Source organism: Dromiciops gliroides, chromosome 1 (assembly GCF_019393635.1).
Source record: "Dromiciops gliroides isolate mDroGli1 chromosome 1, mDroGli1.pri, whole genome shotgun sequence".
Classification (NCBI taxonomy): domain Eukaryota; kingdom Metazoa; phylum Chordata; class Mammalia; order Microbiotheria; family Microbiotheriidae; genus Dromiciops; species Dromiciops gliroides.
Window position 1 is genome coordinate 620,007,296 of NC_057861.1, and position 15,129 is coordinate 620,022,424.

At 42.0% G+C, this 15,129-nt stretch overlaps 1 protein-coding gene across 1 annotated transcript in view; it reads left to right on the top strand.

The window, feature by feature from the left end:
- Window positions 1-2,391: 2,391 nt before the first annotated feature.
- CACNG3 (calcium voltage-gated channel auxiliary subunit gamma 3) overlaps window positions 2,392-15,129 on the top strand; it is a 133,303-nt gene continuing 120,565 nt past the window's right edge. The window contains exon 1 of the mRNA XM_043999275.1: window positions 2,392-3,714. Coding sequence (XP_043855210.1) covers window positions 3,504-3,714 — 211 coding nt within the window. The 5' untranslated portion in view covers window positions 2,392-3,503. The remainder of the gene's footprint in view (window positions 3,715-15,129) is intronic.

Sequence of the window (15,129 nt, forward strand, 5' to 3'; positions counted from 1 at the left end):
TCTTCATAAGCACTTGGAATTGACCCTTTGAGCTCACATGAAGGCACTAGGACTTCTGCTGAGGTCTTTGGCTCCAGAAAGGTCATCATTTAATAATGCTCACTGAGTTTTGGGGGGAGCCCATCCAGTTGTGACCCCAAAGGTATTCTTCATATTTCAATTGGTTTGGCACCAAAACTTATGCTAACTCCTACTTTTCCTACTACCCTATCTCCTCTTCACCATCCCATAAACATTCTGTGTTCTCTATAATAATCCTTTCTATAACTTATACCCTTCTATATTCTATATCCTATATGTCCTTCACTATCTTCTCTCAGTCACTCTTTCCTTCCTTCTCTAAAATATCATCTATTTGTCATGCATTTTTCTTTTCTACCTACAGGATGGCTTGGGATAATAATAGGCTAACATCTATATTGTGCTTACTATGCGGTAGGCACTATGCTAAGCACTTTGCAATTATTATCTCATTTAATCCTTACAATGCTGGAAAGTAGGTGCTATTATTATTCCCATTTCACAGATGAGGAAACTAAGTCAAACAGAGGTTAAGTGACTGACCAAGGGTCACACAGCTATTAAATATCTAAGGCCAGATTTAAACTCATGTCTTCCTGACTCAAAGCTTGGCATTCTACCCATGGCACCACCAAGCTGCTTCCATTTATACCTGTGATCAGGTGTAAATTGCTTGGTACAGACAATAAAAGCAAATGGAGCCAGAGAAAGGAGAGATCAAAATTGGCTGAAATCACCAGGAGCAGAAATCTGCAAGGAGGAAGTAGAACCTAATATCCTGGGAGGATGGGCTAGGAAAGTAGCAGTCCAGTAACAACAAATATGGGTTTCATTGATTTTGCTTTCTGAGTCTTGAAGAATCTTAGGGTTGGAATAAACCTCACAACATGGATTGTTAGAGCTGGAAGGTTCTTTAAAACCTAAACTGTAAAAGATGTAATGGATTTTAGGATATTGAACACAAAATGTAAGAATTGGGGGGAAAAAAACTTTAGAATACATTTTAGGGCTTCAAGGGATCTTAGAGATTAGCCAATCCAACTTCTTTATTTTACAGAGAAGACAGTGGAGGAGCATTTGGGAAGTAGGATGGACTGGTATAGAATAAAAATCACTTATTTGACCAAACTTATTTTAGAAAGTTTTGCAAAGTTAGTTAGTTAGTTAGTTAGTTTATTTATTTAGGCTAGAGGATCTTTAGTTGCTTATTGATCTAATTTGTATAATCACTCAGCAAACATAGTTTTGGAATCATTGACATTCCTCAACTGACTCCTGGGTCATTTTGTTTTCCCATGACACTAATCTAAAAGAAAATGATTAACCATGTCATAACAAGTTATTTATCATTCTAAAGGTGACACATATTCCTCCCCCCTACAAAAATCTCATTAATACAAGCCTACTTCAGTCTTTCCTTAGCTCCATATCTTGATTGTCCCTAGGCTTTCACAGCCAGAATGACATTTCTAGGATGGTACTTATGCTGGACTGAAATAACAATTGATTGCAAATCAAGGGATCTAAGTTCTAGACTATTCTTTACCTCTGTCAAGTCATTTTCCAAATCAAGGTCTCACTTTCTTCATTTGTAAAATGGCAGATTTGGACTAGATTATTCTGGAGGTCTTTTCCAGCTCTTATATTCTATGCCCTGAAGTGGAACATAGAATTTTGTAGTATGATGCAGTGGAAATCCGTTTCCTTGTATGTTAAATGGATAGTTTTACTATTGATATCTCAGGATTGTTAGAAGAAAAGGACCTTATAAATCATAATGTAGGCTCTTTAAATATGTTATTATTATAAAGTCTCTTCTGGCTTTGACATTCTAGGTTCTATGATGCTGTAGTCATTGAACCTAGAAAGGGTTTGCAAGGGTTTTCAGTTATCTGTAATCTATGATTACCTCAGATGCAAAGGTCTAATATTCTGTTAACCAGTTTCTAGTATGAGAGAATAAGAGATATTGATGCAAAGGTGATCTACAAAGACAAATTCCTCTGACCATTCAATATGTGTGTATGGCTGCATGGATGTATATATGTATTATATACTTATGTATACTTATATGTTTATTATATACTTATGTATTTATGTGTATATATGCATATATATATGTATGTATATGTGTGTGTGTGTGTGTGTACATATACACATACCATTTAAGTGGTTATTATCATATCTGGTGTTAGCCAGAACTCCAGAGAAAGAAGGGTAGACATCTTGGTTTGTTTTGTGGGGACAAATTGAGACAGACTACACACAGCTGTGCTGACAACACTTCTTGCTGGGCTGGTAGAGCGCCCCAGAGCAGCCTGTCCCTTTAAGCAGGAGTCTTCTCCTGGGTTTCATTCTCTCCGCATCAGTGGGTTCTGGTGGAGCCCGCAGCAAGATATAAACTTGACTGGTAAGTCAGGGGGTAGGGAGCCTTCTACTGCCCTTTTGGCCCCAGAAACTTTGGTGTCTTGGTGGGATTGAGGCTGCTGGCATCTGAGGACGGCAGCCAGAGCAATCTGCACTATTCCAGCCATCATCGACACAATATTACCACATACACACACGCACACAGTCATTTAGTCACCCCCAACCTATCCCACTAATGCCCTGTAACTTCAGCCCAGTGGCTGGATGGCTGAGTCTTGGGAGCTGTACATTCAGGACCACAGACAGATCCTTTTGCCTTCTTCTAGCCCCTATTGGTCCCGCTGGCTATGTCCCCTGGACAGCGTCTCCTCCCCAACTGGGCGGGGGCTTCAGGGACATGCAGATAGCTTTTCCTGAGGCTGGGAAAGGCGAGGGCACTCCTCTCAAGGGCTGGTCCCCACAGCTGAAATAACAGCTATTTTTTACCATCCACCCTCACCACCCACCCACCCACCTCCCCACGCTTTCGCTTTCCCTCTCCCTCCCTCTCTCTCTCTCTCTCTCTCTCTCTCTCTCTCTCTCTCTCTCTCTCTCTCTCTCTCTCACACACACACACACACACACACACACACACACAGAGGCGCGCACACGCACGCACACAGTCCGGTTGCCACCTCTCTGATTCTCTTTCGCCTGGATCCTCCCCAGACAGCCAAGCATCCCGGAACCCTCCACTCCCGCCATAGGGGCCATGCCCCACACAGAATCAAGCCCCGAGGCCCGAGAGGAATGAGAGGAGTCCCAGGGACTCTGGGGAGGACCAGGAGATGCTGGCAAGCCCGGTGGAGCCCGCCCCCCTCGGAGGGGAATAGACAAGGCGGCGGGCTGGAGAGAGACCATTCCCGGACAAGCAGCACCAGTCCTAGCCTTGCCAAAGCCCCAGGCAAGGGAAGAAGCTGCTTGTTTGAAGAGCTTGCCCTGGGATCTCCAAGGGTAACAGCCTGCTCCAGCTGTCTAGCTGTGGGGTAATTCAGCTCCCTCCCATCCCCGCCCTGGACCCCCGCCCTCCACTTCTTCCCCCCACCCCCCAATCTACCAGCGTACCATGAAGAATTATGAGGATGTGTGACAGAGGTATCCAGATGTTGATCACCACAGTGGGAGCTTTCGCTGCGTTTAGTTTAATGACCATTGCGGTGGGCACAGACTACTGGCTGTATTCCCGAGGCGTATGTAGGACTAAGTCTACAAGTGATAACGAAACCAGTCGGAAGAACGAGGAAGTCATGACCCATTCAGGGCTTTGGAGGACCTGCTGCCTGGAAGGTATTTACATCTTTCCTCGCACTGACTCTCAAGGTTCCCAAGCGCTATCAAGCCAAGAGATGGGGGTGGGGGTGGAGTGGGAGATGGGGGCGATGCAGGGGGTGCTTAGTTCAGGGCATTGCTGAGAAAATTTAGGTGTCCAGTACTCAGGCTGAGACAGTAGACTCGGAATAGCATCAAGAGATGTGTAGCTGTGTGAGGTAGAGGAATGGATTCATGCTGGCCTGGGACTCCACAGGACTGTAGGTGGCAACGGTGTTTAAGGAAGTCATTTGCCAAAGCCTAGAGCCTTCCAATGTCTTTCAGGCTTCTTAGAGCTTGGGGGTGGGGGGCGGCAAAGAGGGGGGAGGAGGAGGTGTTGGCTTCCAAGGTTCTCCCCAGTACTAGTTGCCATCCGCATTCCTTGGCCAGGAGTTATCCAGAGGAGGCATTCTCTTGAAAGCTCTCGTTTACATAGCGCTTCACAATTTACGAAGTGCCTTCCTCCCAAGGGCTTGGGATGCAGACAGAGGAAAAAATTGAGGCTCAGAGAGGGAAGTAACTAGCCCAAGGTCACAGGACTAATAAGTGGTCAACAGGGCACGCTAACCTAAGACTTCTGACTCCAAGTCCAACATGTTTTACACTGCACCAGACTGGGTGCAATGTACGACAGGGACAGTTTTCCATCCTTTTAGAGTTTTTTACCCTTTTACATCTCTCACCAGAAACCCTAGCTAGTCTTATTTTTTCCCAAGTGGGTGCCTTTCACAGACTCCTTGTCCCTCTCAATATTCCCATATACTCCCTCCCCCTTCAAAAACATACAGTGTCATGGTAACTTACACTCCTACTAAACCCAGGCACACACGAACGAACACACATACACACACACACACACACACACACACACACACACACACACTAAGGAAAACTTCATCGTCTTCCCCCCTATTTCACATCAGGGTATCTGCCACCCACTGTCACATCAAAGAAAGCTGAAACCTTAGCATTCAGGCTGACAACTCCCAGGAAAGCATCTATTGCCAAAAAGTAGAGTTTTTTCTTTCCTCAAATCTTATCTTTCTATATTCTTTCTATAGTCTATATTTTCCTTATGACCCCCTTAGACTGATAGGGTACCTTCTAGGTAGTGAGCTGCCTGTCTCTGGAAGCAGCCTGTGGAAGCATGGCCACTTGTTGGGTACGTCATGTAGGGAATGAATGCTTTGTATATGGGTTTATCCTATAGTCTGTGAGGCTACCTCTGTGGTTCTGATTCTACAATTCTAAGATTTTGTGATTCTAAGATTCTGTGATCATATGATTTTAATATTCTGTGGATCTAAAATGCGATGATTCTAAGGTGTCAGGACTGATCCCTCAAGACACAGAAGCATTGCAACTGGTTTTTCTAATTCAAAATTTGTCTTTGGCTTAAACTAGAAGGGTATCTTCCAAATTGTAATTAGAAATATAGGCCAAATATTTGCCTTCCCCAGAGGTGTTTGTTTGGCTGTGGTAGGAGGTCCTGGTTAATCTTTCTTATTATGAAACTTGTTCTAACTGTAGAAAAAGAGGTTTGAAGAGGGATAGGGCAGTGTACAAGTGCAAGTAGAAACTATTAGGCAGATCATGTAGAAAATAAAGGTTCTTTAGGGATCAGGGGATGGAGGGAGTTGATCAAAAAAGAAGGCCAGGATTGAGGTTCCCTTAGACTCAGTGATGAATGTTTGAACCGGAGCAAGAGCTACAGTGATTTGCACACCTGAAGAGGATCCTGAAACTGGAACCCAGAGAGGTTACCTCCCCTTTCTGGACCTCAGTTTTATCATTTTCAAATTGAGGGAATGGGACTCATGGACTGCTAAAGTCTGTTCCAGCTTTGCCATCCCATGTGCTACGTTCAAAGGTCCCTTCTGGATCGAACATTACATGTGATATGTTCTAAGGTGCCTTCAATTTCTAACAGTCAATGTTTAAGGTCTCTCCTATATCTAACATCCTTTGAGTTTATGAACAGCCAGGGTCTCTTCCTCCCCTCTATCCACATGCTTTCTATGCTGATTTTTCAATGACTGCCATTTACCCACTAACTGAAAAATGTCTGTGTTGCTGTTGGTGTGTAACTTACCAATACGGATGAATAAAAACCTCAAACCAAGTGAGTGATTAATAAGGCAGGGAAAAGACAACTGTTTCAGAATACTGATGAGAGTCCAACATGGCAACTGGTGCTGCTCTTACTGAGTGAGTATAAAAGCTTTATGAATGACTTGGAAGGGAAATTAGTTAAAGTAACACAATTTTTCAGAGTTTCATCAATGGGAGAAGAGATCAGGTGCATCAAATATAAAGCTGAAGGAACCTGAGAAATCCACCAGTCTAAATTCCTTATTTTACACATGGGGAAATTGAGACCCAGGAAAAGGAAGTGATTTGTCCAAGGTCTTGCATCAAGTTAGTAGCAGAGTTCTGACTTGGAATTTTTCCATCATATAATACCATTGCTGCAGAGAAGCAGAATATCAAAGCTAGGATCAATCTTAGGGATCCCATAGTCATACCCTCATCCCAGCCATTTTATAAATGAAGAAACTAAAGCCAAAACTGAGGAATAACTTACCCAAGGTCATTACACAGATAGTTAATGGCAGCATAGTTCTAAAATCTATCTCATTTGGCTTCTAATCCAGCATTCTTTCTACTATACCACATGGCCTCTGCCCACCTTCTTTACATCACACCACCCCTTTGACAACCTCAAAGATTTATATACATGTTAGCTATTATTGTTGTTTTTAATAGTGTGCTTCTCACACACTAATTGGAAAAATGCCTTTGTGCAAATGCCTCAGTAGCTAGTGCTATGACTTCACTTGCCAGTGGAATATTACATCATCTCTCAGCCTTCTTCCCATAGTCCTGACACCATGGAAAACTGTTGTCCTGATTGTAGCACAGCTAAAATTATTTCAGTCTTCAATACTACAAATTTGCAGTTTGTGAGGCTGCAGCTGTGGAAAAACCACTTGAGAAGCAATTTGGTCTAGTGGAAGCAATGCTCAACTGGGAGGCAGGACACCTAGGTCCTATCTCTGTCACCACAGAGAATCTCAGTTTCCAAATCTTTTAAGTGAAGAGGTAGTACTGGATGATCTTTAAGTCATCTTCCAGTTTTGACGTTTGATGTTCTTTGTTTTAAAGTCCCTACCAAGTCTTAGCATGTTCTAACATTCTATGGTTTCCCTCCCAGGTCTGATTTTTGTTGTTGTTGTTGTTGTTGTCTAACATTCTGCTGCAATACCACCATTCTATGTTCTAAGGTCCCTTGCTACCTTCATATATTAGTGTCACACAAAGCTCTGACGTCATCCACTCTTACTTCATCTGAATGGTAGCAGATTATTCCACGTCAATTTTTCCTCTAATTATGAGCAAAGCAAAGGGTACTGTGACTGTCTAGTGCAGTCAGTCACATTAGGGAATTTTTGCCTTCCCATTGACTGAAGTTTCAACATGCATTGCTGCCAGAGCACCAGGCTAAGGATTCCTACCAGGCAGGGTCTCTGGCAGTACAGTGGAATCAGGTATGGTTTGCCGCAGTTGCATACACAGCTCCTGGAATGGGGGAAGAAGGCAGAATCAGCCCCTGCTATTGAGATAGTGACTTGCCCACAGATACTGCTCAACACTACAATGGAATAGGCTTGTGCTATTTTCTTAATCCAGCTGCTGTCAGGGAGGTCCAGTTTGGGAACCTTCTTATTTACCCCAATATTTTCTCTAAGAAAGTCCATTAGGATTTCTTACGCCCCCCCTTTTTATTCAGCATCCAGACAATAAAAACAAGAGCTGCACTTTGCAGTTCAAATAACTTTACACACATTATTTCACTGAATCTTCACAATGATCTGATGAGTAAGAGCAAAGCAATCACCAAGCATTTTTTAAAGCACTTACCATAAATAAGGCACTGTCCTAATCACTGGGGACAAAAAGAAAGGGAAAAAGCAGCCACTGCCCACAAGAAGCTCACAGTCTAATGGGAAAGATAACATGCAAATAAATACACACATGTATATCACACACATTTACATGATGCATACATGGGTTATAATGGGGATATAGACATAATATCAATCTGCATGTTGTATGTATCCTATATCCTATATAATATGAATGTGCATGTGCATATACATGTATATGTGAATTGCATATGGGATATATTTGTAGGTAATCTCAGATGGAAGGCAGAGAAGGGTAATGTATTATTCTCCCCATTTTATGGATAAGAAAGCTGAGGTTCCGAAAACTGAAGTGGCTTTCCCAAGGCCACAAACCTGGAAAGTGACAGATAACACTGGGGCCAACATTTCCTAATCTAGTGTTCTTTCCATTACACTGAGCTTCCTCTCAAGAGGTACCCATGCTCACCTGGACAAAGCCCTGGAATGTAACCAAGCGATTCATACCTTCCATCCAGACATTTTAGGTTCCTTACTGGGAGAATTAGAAAAAGCAAAAACGAAGATGATCCATTTGTTTCCCAGGACTGGCGAACTATCTTGAGAAAGCCAATTGTAGTCATTATCAACTTGGCTCATGATGATATTTGGACCCCAGATACTCTTTAATGTAGCCACTTTTCCAGACCCTCTAGAGCAAGGCTTCTGGACCCGTTGGGGGTCATGGACCACTTTAGCAGTCTAAGAAAGCCTAGGGTCCCTTTCTCAGGAAAAAAAGTTTTTAAATGCATAGAATAAAATGTGTAGGACCACAAGGGAAACCAATCATATTGAAATGAAATTGTAATTATTTCTCCCTGGAGTTGGAAGATTCCCTGAAATCTATTTATGGACAAGTCCATGGACAGGTCTATGGATTCTATATTACTCCATAGCAAATTTCCCCTGGAGCACTTCTTCCCTTCACCATCACACTCCCAATCTGATATCAATCTTCCCTAGCTAAATCAATAGATCCTTGGTAGTGGGCTTAAGGAACCACCTATAAGAAGGAAATTCCACTTTGGAGCAGTGATATAAAATTCAGAAACTAGTTTAAACTAGTTTTGTGTATTTATTCAATAAGCATTAATTAATTACCTACCCTCTGCTAGGTACTTGGCACAAAAGACAAAAAAATTAAAATAGTCCCTGGTGTCAAGGAATTTACAATCAATTGGGGGATGGGGTACATGTACATACATAGGTAAATGCAAAATATATCCAATCTAAGGAAAATAGATCTAATAGCTGGAAGAGAAGAGAAAGACCAGGAAAGACCTCATGCAGAAGGTGTGTTACTTAGGCTGAGTGTTGAAGGAAACTAGGAATTCTCAGAGCTAAATGAGAGGTGGTAATGAATGCTAGGCATGGAAGATTGTTATACAAAGGCAGGAAATCAAATGTTGTGTATGGGGAACAGTAAATAGACTACTTTTGTTGTAACTCAGTGCGTGAAATGGCATAATGTGTGCTGAAGCCAATTTGTGAAGGACTTTAAGAGCCAAAGAAAGGAGGTTTTCTTGGCTTTTCACTCAGATTGAGGGTATTCAAGATTTTCTAATGATAATTGTTACTATCTCCATGGTCCTTCATGTTTTACACATTCCTTAAAACAACCCTGTGATTGCAAATGTCATTTCTGCCCATTTTACAGGTGAAGGAATTAAGGCTCAGAAGGGAAAAGTGACTTCCCCAAGATCACACAGCTAGCAAGTGGCTGAACTAGGATTTGAACAGAAGTATTCTGGTTCCATGGGGGTAGCGAGGTGGCATAGTGGATAGACTGCTGGGCCTGGAATAAGGAAGGATCATTTTTTCGAAGTTCAAATCCAGTCTCAGACTGGATACTAGCTGTGTGACCCTGGGCAAGTCACTTGACCCTATTTGCCTCAGTTTCCTCATCTGTAAAATAAGCTGGAGAAGGAAAAGGTTAACCACTCTAGTATCTTTGCCAAGAAAATCCCAGAGGGAGTCGTGAAGAGTCTGGCTAAAACAACTGAACAACAATAACAACATTCAGATTCTCTATACAGCAGTCTCTCCACTTCACCACAATGCTTCTTCCCAACTCTTTCTGTCCCCAGCATGCAGGGGCACAATCCAGAAAAGGGAGAGAGCAGAGCACGGATGCTGACACCTTTAAGCAATGCTACTTTGTGGTGCTTCAGCAGTATAATGCCATTGGTGATTGAAAAAGTGACCCTCGGGGGCAGCTAGGTGGCGCAGTAGATAAAGCACTAGCCCTGGATTCAGGAGTACCTGAGTTCAAATCCAGCCTCAGACCCTTGACACTTACTAGCTGTGTGACCCTGGACAAGTCACTTAGCCCCCATTGCCCCACAAACCCCACCCCCAAAAAAAGTGACCCTCAAGGGGCAGCTAGGTGGCACAGTAGATAAAGCACTGGCCCTGGATTCAGGAGGACCTGAGTTCAAATCTGGCCTCAGACACTTGACACTCACTAGCTGTGTGACCCTGGGCAAGTCACTTAACCCTCATAGCCTCACAGGGAAAAAAGTGACCCTCAGTCATCTGCCATGGCAAACTAGGGAGCCAGGCAATTTGAATGTCAGAGGCATTTGAGACTGGCCTTTATCATACGGTGCTGACTCAGTCATAGATTCCTAAGTTCTTTCCCCTATGTATGACTTTCTTTGGCATTCCAAGGGATTCGATCAGCTTAATTAATTGATCACCCAGAGGATGCGTCTAGTGGTTATGTTCCCTAGGAGGAGTAACCTTGCCACCATTAGTTAGAAACTACAAGAGTAGGTGACATGGGGACAGGGGCAACACAAGCACCAGAGGAAAGACCAATGATTAAGAGAATTCCCACAGGTCAGCTACATGCTGCATGTCTATCTGACACATCTTCCTGAGAACTTCCCCCCTCCATTAGGGTGGGTCCTCCAGTGGAGTCCCAAATCTTTGACAATATCTAGTTGATATTTGAGATGCTCTTGAAAGCTACCTCTTGTCATTCTCCAATCAGATGAATGAGTGGCTGGTTCTCTATGCTCACCTCCAACATAGATCTTAGGTGGTATCAGGAGCTTTAGTTCATAATGCCTACAGAATAAAATGTGGACTTTTTAGACTGTCATTCAAACTCTATATAGTTTTACTCCAGGGCAGCCAGGTGGCACAGTGGATAAAGTACTGGCCCTGGAGTCAGTTCAAATCTCACCTCAGATACTTACTAACTGTGTAACCTGGGCACTAGCTGTGTAACCCTAATTGCCTTAAAAACATCCAGGACCATCTCCAGTCATCCTGATATATATCCTGCCACTGGACCCAGATGGCTCTGGAGGAGAGAGTGAGGTTGGTGACCTCCCTCACTTAAATCCACTTCACTGCAAGTCATGACATCACCTCCTGATGTCAAGGTCCTCTTCAAGAACAAAGGACAAACAACAACAACAGTCTTGCTCCAACTGACTTTTCCAGATTTATCTCACACTACTTGCCCTTTATAACTCTATGCTCCCACCAAACTAAACTCTTTTCTGTTTCCAGTCTCATCTTGCTCTCCCTCTCCTGACTCCATGTGCCTTCACATTATCTCCCATTCTGGGAAGACACGCTGCCCAAGCTCCAATCCCTGTCATTGAACATTTTGTCTTTCTTCAGATGCACCACCTTCTCCATGAAGTCTTCCTTGATCTTTCTTACTCAGCCCTCCCTAGAACTGATCTTTCTGTCCCTGAATCTCTTGTTCTTTTTTGTTTGAGCTCTCTTATGTGCTAAATTGTAATATAGCAATATGGAAATATCTTATTCCCTTCCCCAACCCATACTAGGAGGGGGTTTTAGCTTATTTCATCTTTGTGGTTCCTACAGTTCAGCATGGGACCTTGTTCACCATAGGCACTTAATAAAAGTTTGTTGTCATCCTCGCTTCCATCAATGAGCCTGATGGCTCCCAGGAACAGATACTTTCCCTACCTGTACCTCAGTTTCCTTAGCAATATGGATTTGCCCTGTCCTTACTCATTCCTCCTTTTTTTCCCCTTATGTAAGGCATGTTTATGCTAAACCAAGTTTTCAGCCTCACAAAGTCACACAAAGACCATTTCATATTCATTGTCATCCATCATGATGTTTTGCATACTGCCTCATGGCCATCTCAAGAATGATCATAATAGGTTACATTTCTATTTGGACTTTACAACGTCCTTTCACATCTAGTGAGGTTCCTAACTACCCTTCAAAGTTCTACTACAATGCTGCTTCCACTAGGAATTTCCTGATTTCCCTGAATGATCTTCTACCCGCAAGTCTCTAATAGCACATTATTTGTTACTCTTCTCACTGCTTCAGGAGGTTATTTTTCAAGTAGCTATCTGTGTTCATGTCCTCTCCTTCTACTACTTTGTGAGTTTTACAAAAGCAGAGAATAAATATATTAGTTAAATTTCATATCTCTCCCCAGTGTGGCACTGTGTATACATTAGCTTAATAAATACTTGTTGAATTTACATGTGCTATATAACTGATGAACAAATAGGGAGGGAGACTGTGAGGTTCAGAGAAATGAAATTACCTACTTGCTTAGTTATTAAGTGGCAGAGCCAATATTTGTTTTGTTTTGGGCTTTTTGTTTGTTTGTTTATTTGTTTTTTGCAGGGCAATGAGGGTTAAGTGACTTGCCCACGGTCACACAACTAGTTAGTGTCAAGTGTCTGAGGTCAGATTTGAACTCAGGTCTTCCTGAATCCAAGGTCAGTGCTTTATCCACTGTGCCACCTAGCTGCCCCTAGAGCCAATATTTGAAGCCAAGTCCATAGGTTCTAAGTCCTTTGTTCTTTCCATGGAACCCCTCTGCCTTCCTTGGGACAAACCTTCCCATGATACTAAAAGTAGACCTAACTCTCATCCCTACAAGGGTTTCCTAGGTAAGGGAGGATTGTGCTACCATCAGGCAAAGAATAGCCTTTTTGGTCTCCATTTATGTAACTCCAGAGTTTCATTTTGCCAGATAAAGCAAATGGAGAAATGTACTCTTTTGTTGGATCCTACCTCAGATGCAAACAAGAGCTCATAAAAACAGCCAGAGTAGGACAGCTAGGTGGCACAGGGGAATGAAGCACCGGCTCTGGATTCAGGAGGACCTGAGTTCAAATCTGGTCTCAGACACTTGACACTTACTAGCTGTGTGACCCTGGGCAAGTCACTTAACCCTCATTGCCCCACAAAAAACAAACAAACAAACAACAACAACAACAAAAACAGCCAGAGTAGGTTCGGATGCTTTTCAGGGCCCTTTCCTCTTGCCTCTGCAGGGTATCTGGGGAATCATCATGTCACAAGGTGGGAAAATCCACATGCAGTGTTGAAAATTGTATGGCAAATGACCAAGAATATTAGCTCTCACCATTTCTACAGCACTTTAAAGGTTTACAAAATATGTCCTGTACAATAAGCCTGTGAGATGGATAGTACAAGTCCTTTTAATCTTCATTTTGTAGACAGCAATTTAGACTCAAAGAGGTTAAATGACTTGTCCAAGATCACTTAGCTTCTGACTCCAAATTAATTTTTTTTAAACTAATACCATGCCACCTAGACTAAGCAGCAGTAGTTCTGAACTCTAGTCCTGGCTATGTCATTGACTAGTTTTATAGCCTTAGAATTTAACTATATGATCAAAGATTCTTCTGATATTCAGTGTTCTCAGTCCCTTCTATTGATTTAAATATAAGAAAGAACGTCATAACAAGTATGCATAGTTTTTTGCATACTGTTTCCCCCATTCCATTAGACAGTGGACGCCTTGAGAACAGGGACTATAAATTTGCCTTTCTTTGTGTTCCCAGCATTCAGAACAGTGTCTGGCACATAGTAGGCACTTACTAAGTGCTAGTTAACTAACAATCAACCCTGTTCCTAATAGCTCACATTTATATAGCACCTTAAGGATTGTAAAGTGCTTTCTAGATGTTATCTCATTTGACCCTCACAACAAGCCTGTGAGATAGCTGCTATTGTTATCACCTTTTTACAAATGAGGAAACTGAAACATATGAATGTTAAGTGACTTGGCTAGAATGTTGAGGTAGTAAGTGTCTGAAGCAGGATTTCAACTCTGGTCTTACTGACTCTAATTCCTAGATTCTATCCACTGCCTCATCTAGCTGTCAACAAATCTTGGAAAACAGTTCGGCATAGTGTATAGGATGCTAGACTTGGTTACCAGAGGGTTTTTTGTTTTGTTTTGTTTTGTTTTTTTGTGAGGCAATTGGGGTTAAGTGACTTGCTCAGGGTCACACAGCTAGTAAGTGCTAAGTGTCTGAGGCTGGATTTGAACTCAGGTCCTCCTGAATCCAGGGCCGGTGCTCTATCCACTGTGACACCTAGCTGCCCCTGGATGCTAGACTTGGAGTTAGAAAGAACTGGCTTAAAAATGAATGCTAACAATTGTTTTTGTATTTTTTTAAAAAAAGAGTGAGGAACAACGGGAAGAAAATATATTTACAGAAAACTTGGCCAGAGATCCAATTCTCCCAATCACCCCAGGAGCATTTAAGGCTGTAATATGAAGAATATTAAAGAACCATTAAAATATCTGTCAAGATTTTTATTAAAATTGTAATAATGAAAAGCCTTTTCCCTATCAAAAAAAGAGAAACAGCTGGGTTCAAATCCACATACTGACCTTTATTAGCTTTGCTATCACTGACAAGCCACTTAATCTCTTGAGGATCCTCAGTTTCCTTATCTTTGAAATGGGGTTTATAATGCCCATAGGGTCTATCTCACTGAGTTATTGTGAAGCTCAGATAAAGTGTACTAAGTGATTTGTGAAACATAAAGCAACATATAAATATCATCTCATTATTAGGCAGATAGTTCTCTATCACTGGAGGTGATAAAGAGTTGCAACCAACTAAGGGGATGTTTTAGAGAAGGGATTCTTAACCTGAGGTTGATGAACTTTTAAAAATAAATGTTGATAATTGAATTTCAGTATAATTGGTTTCCTTGGTAACCCTATGTCATCTTTTATTTTATGCACTTAAAACATTCTCCTGAAAAGGGGTCTAGAGGCTTCATCAGATGGCCAAAGGGGTCCAGGAAAAAAAAAAAAGGTGAAGAGCTCCTGATATAGAGGGAAATCCTGCTTCAGGTCACAAGAACTAGAAACACTCTTGTTGTTTTCATTCGTTAGTCTTGGTTTTGTCCTCGAGGACCAAGTAGACTAAGTCTTTATGACAGCTCATGTCAAAATTATTTAAAGTGCTTCATCAGTAGTAGCTCATCAATGTTCTGGATGTTGTATGTTTGGAGGAAAGAAGGAAAGAAAAGAGGTATTATAAAGTTCTATAAGTCTAGAAGCTAAGATACTGAGTAGGAAAGTGTAATTAGGGTTATAGTGAACTGCAAAGACATACATCGAATGTTAATTTTCCCCTTCTCAATGCCC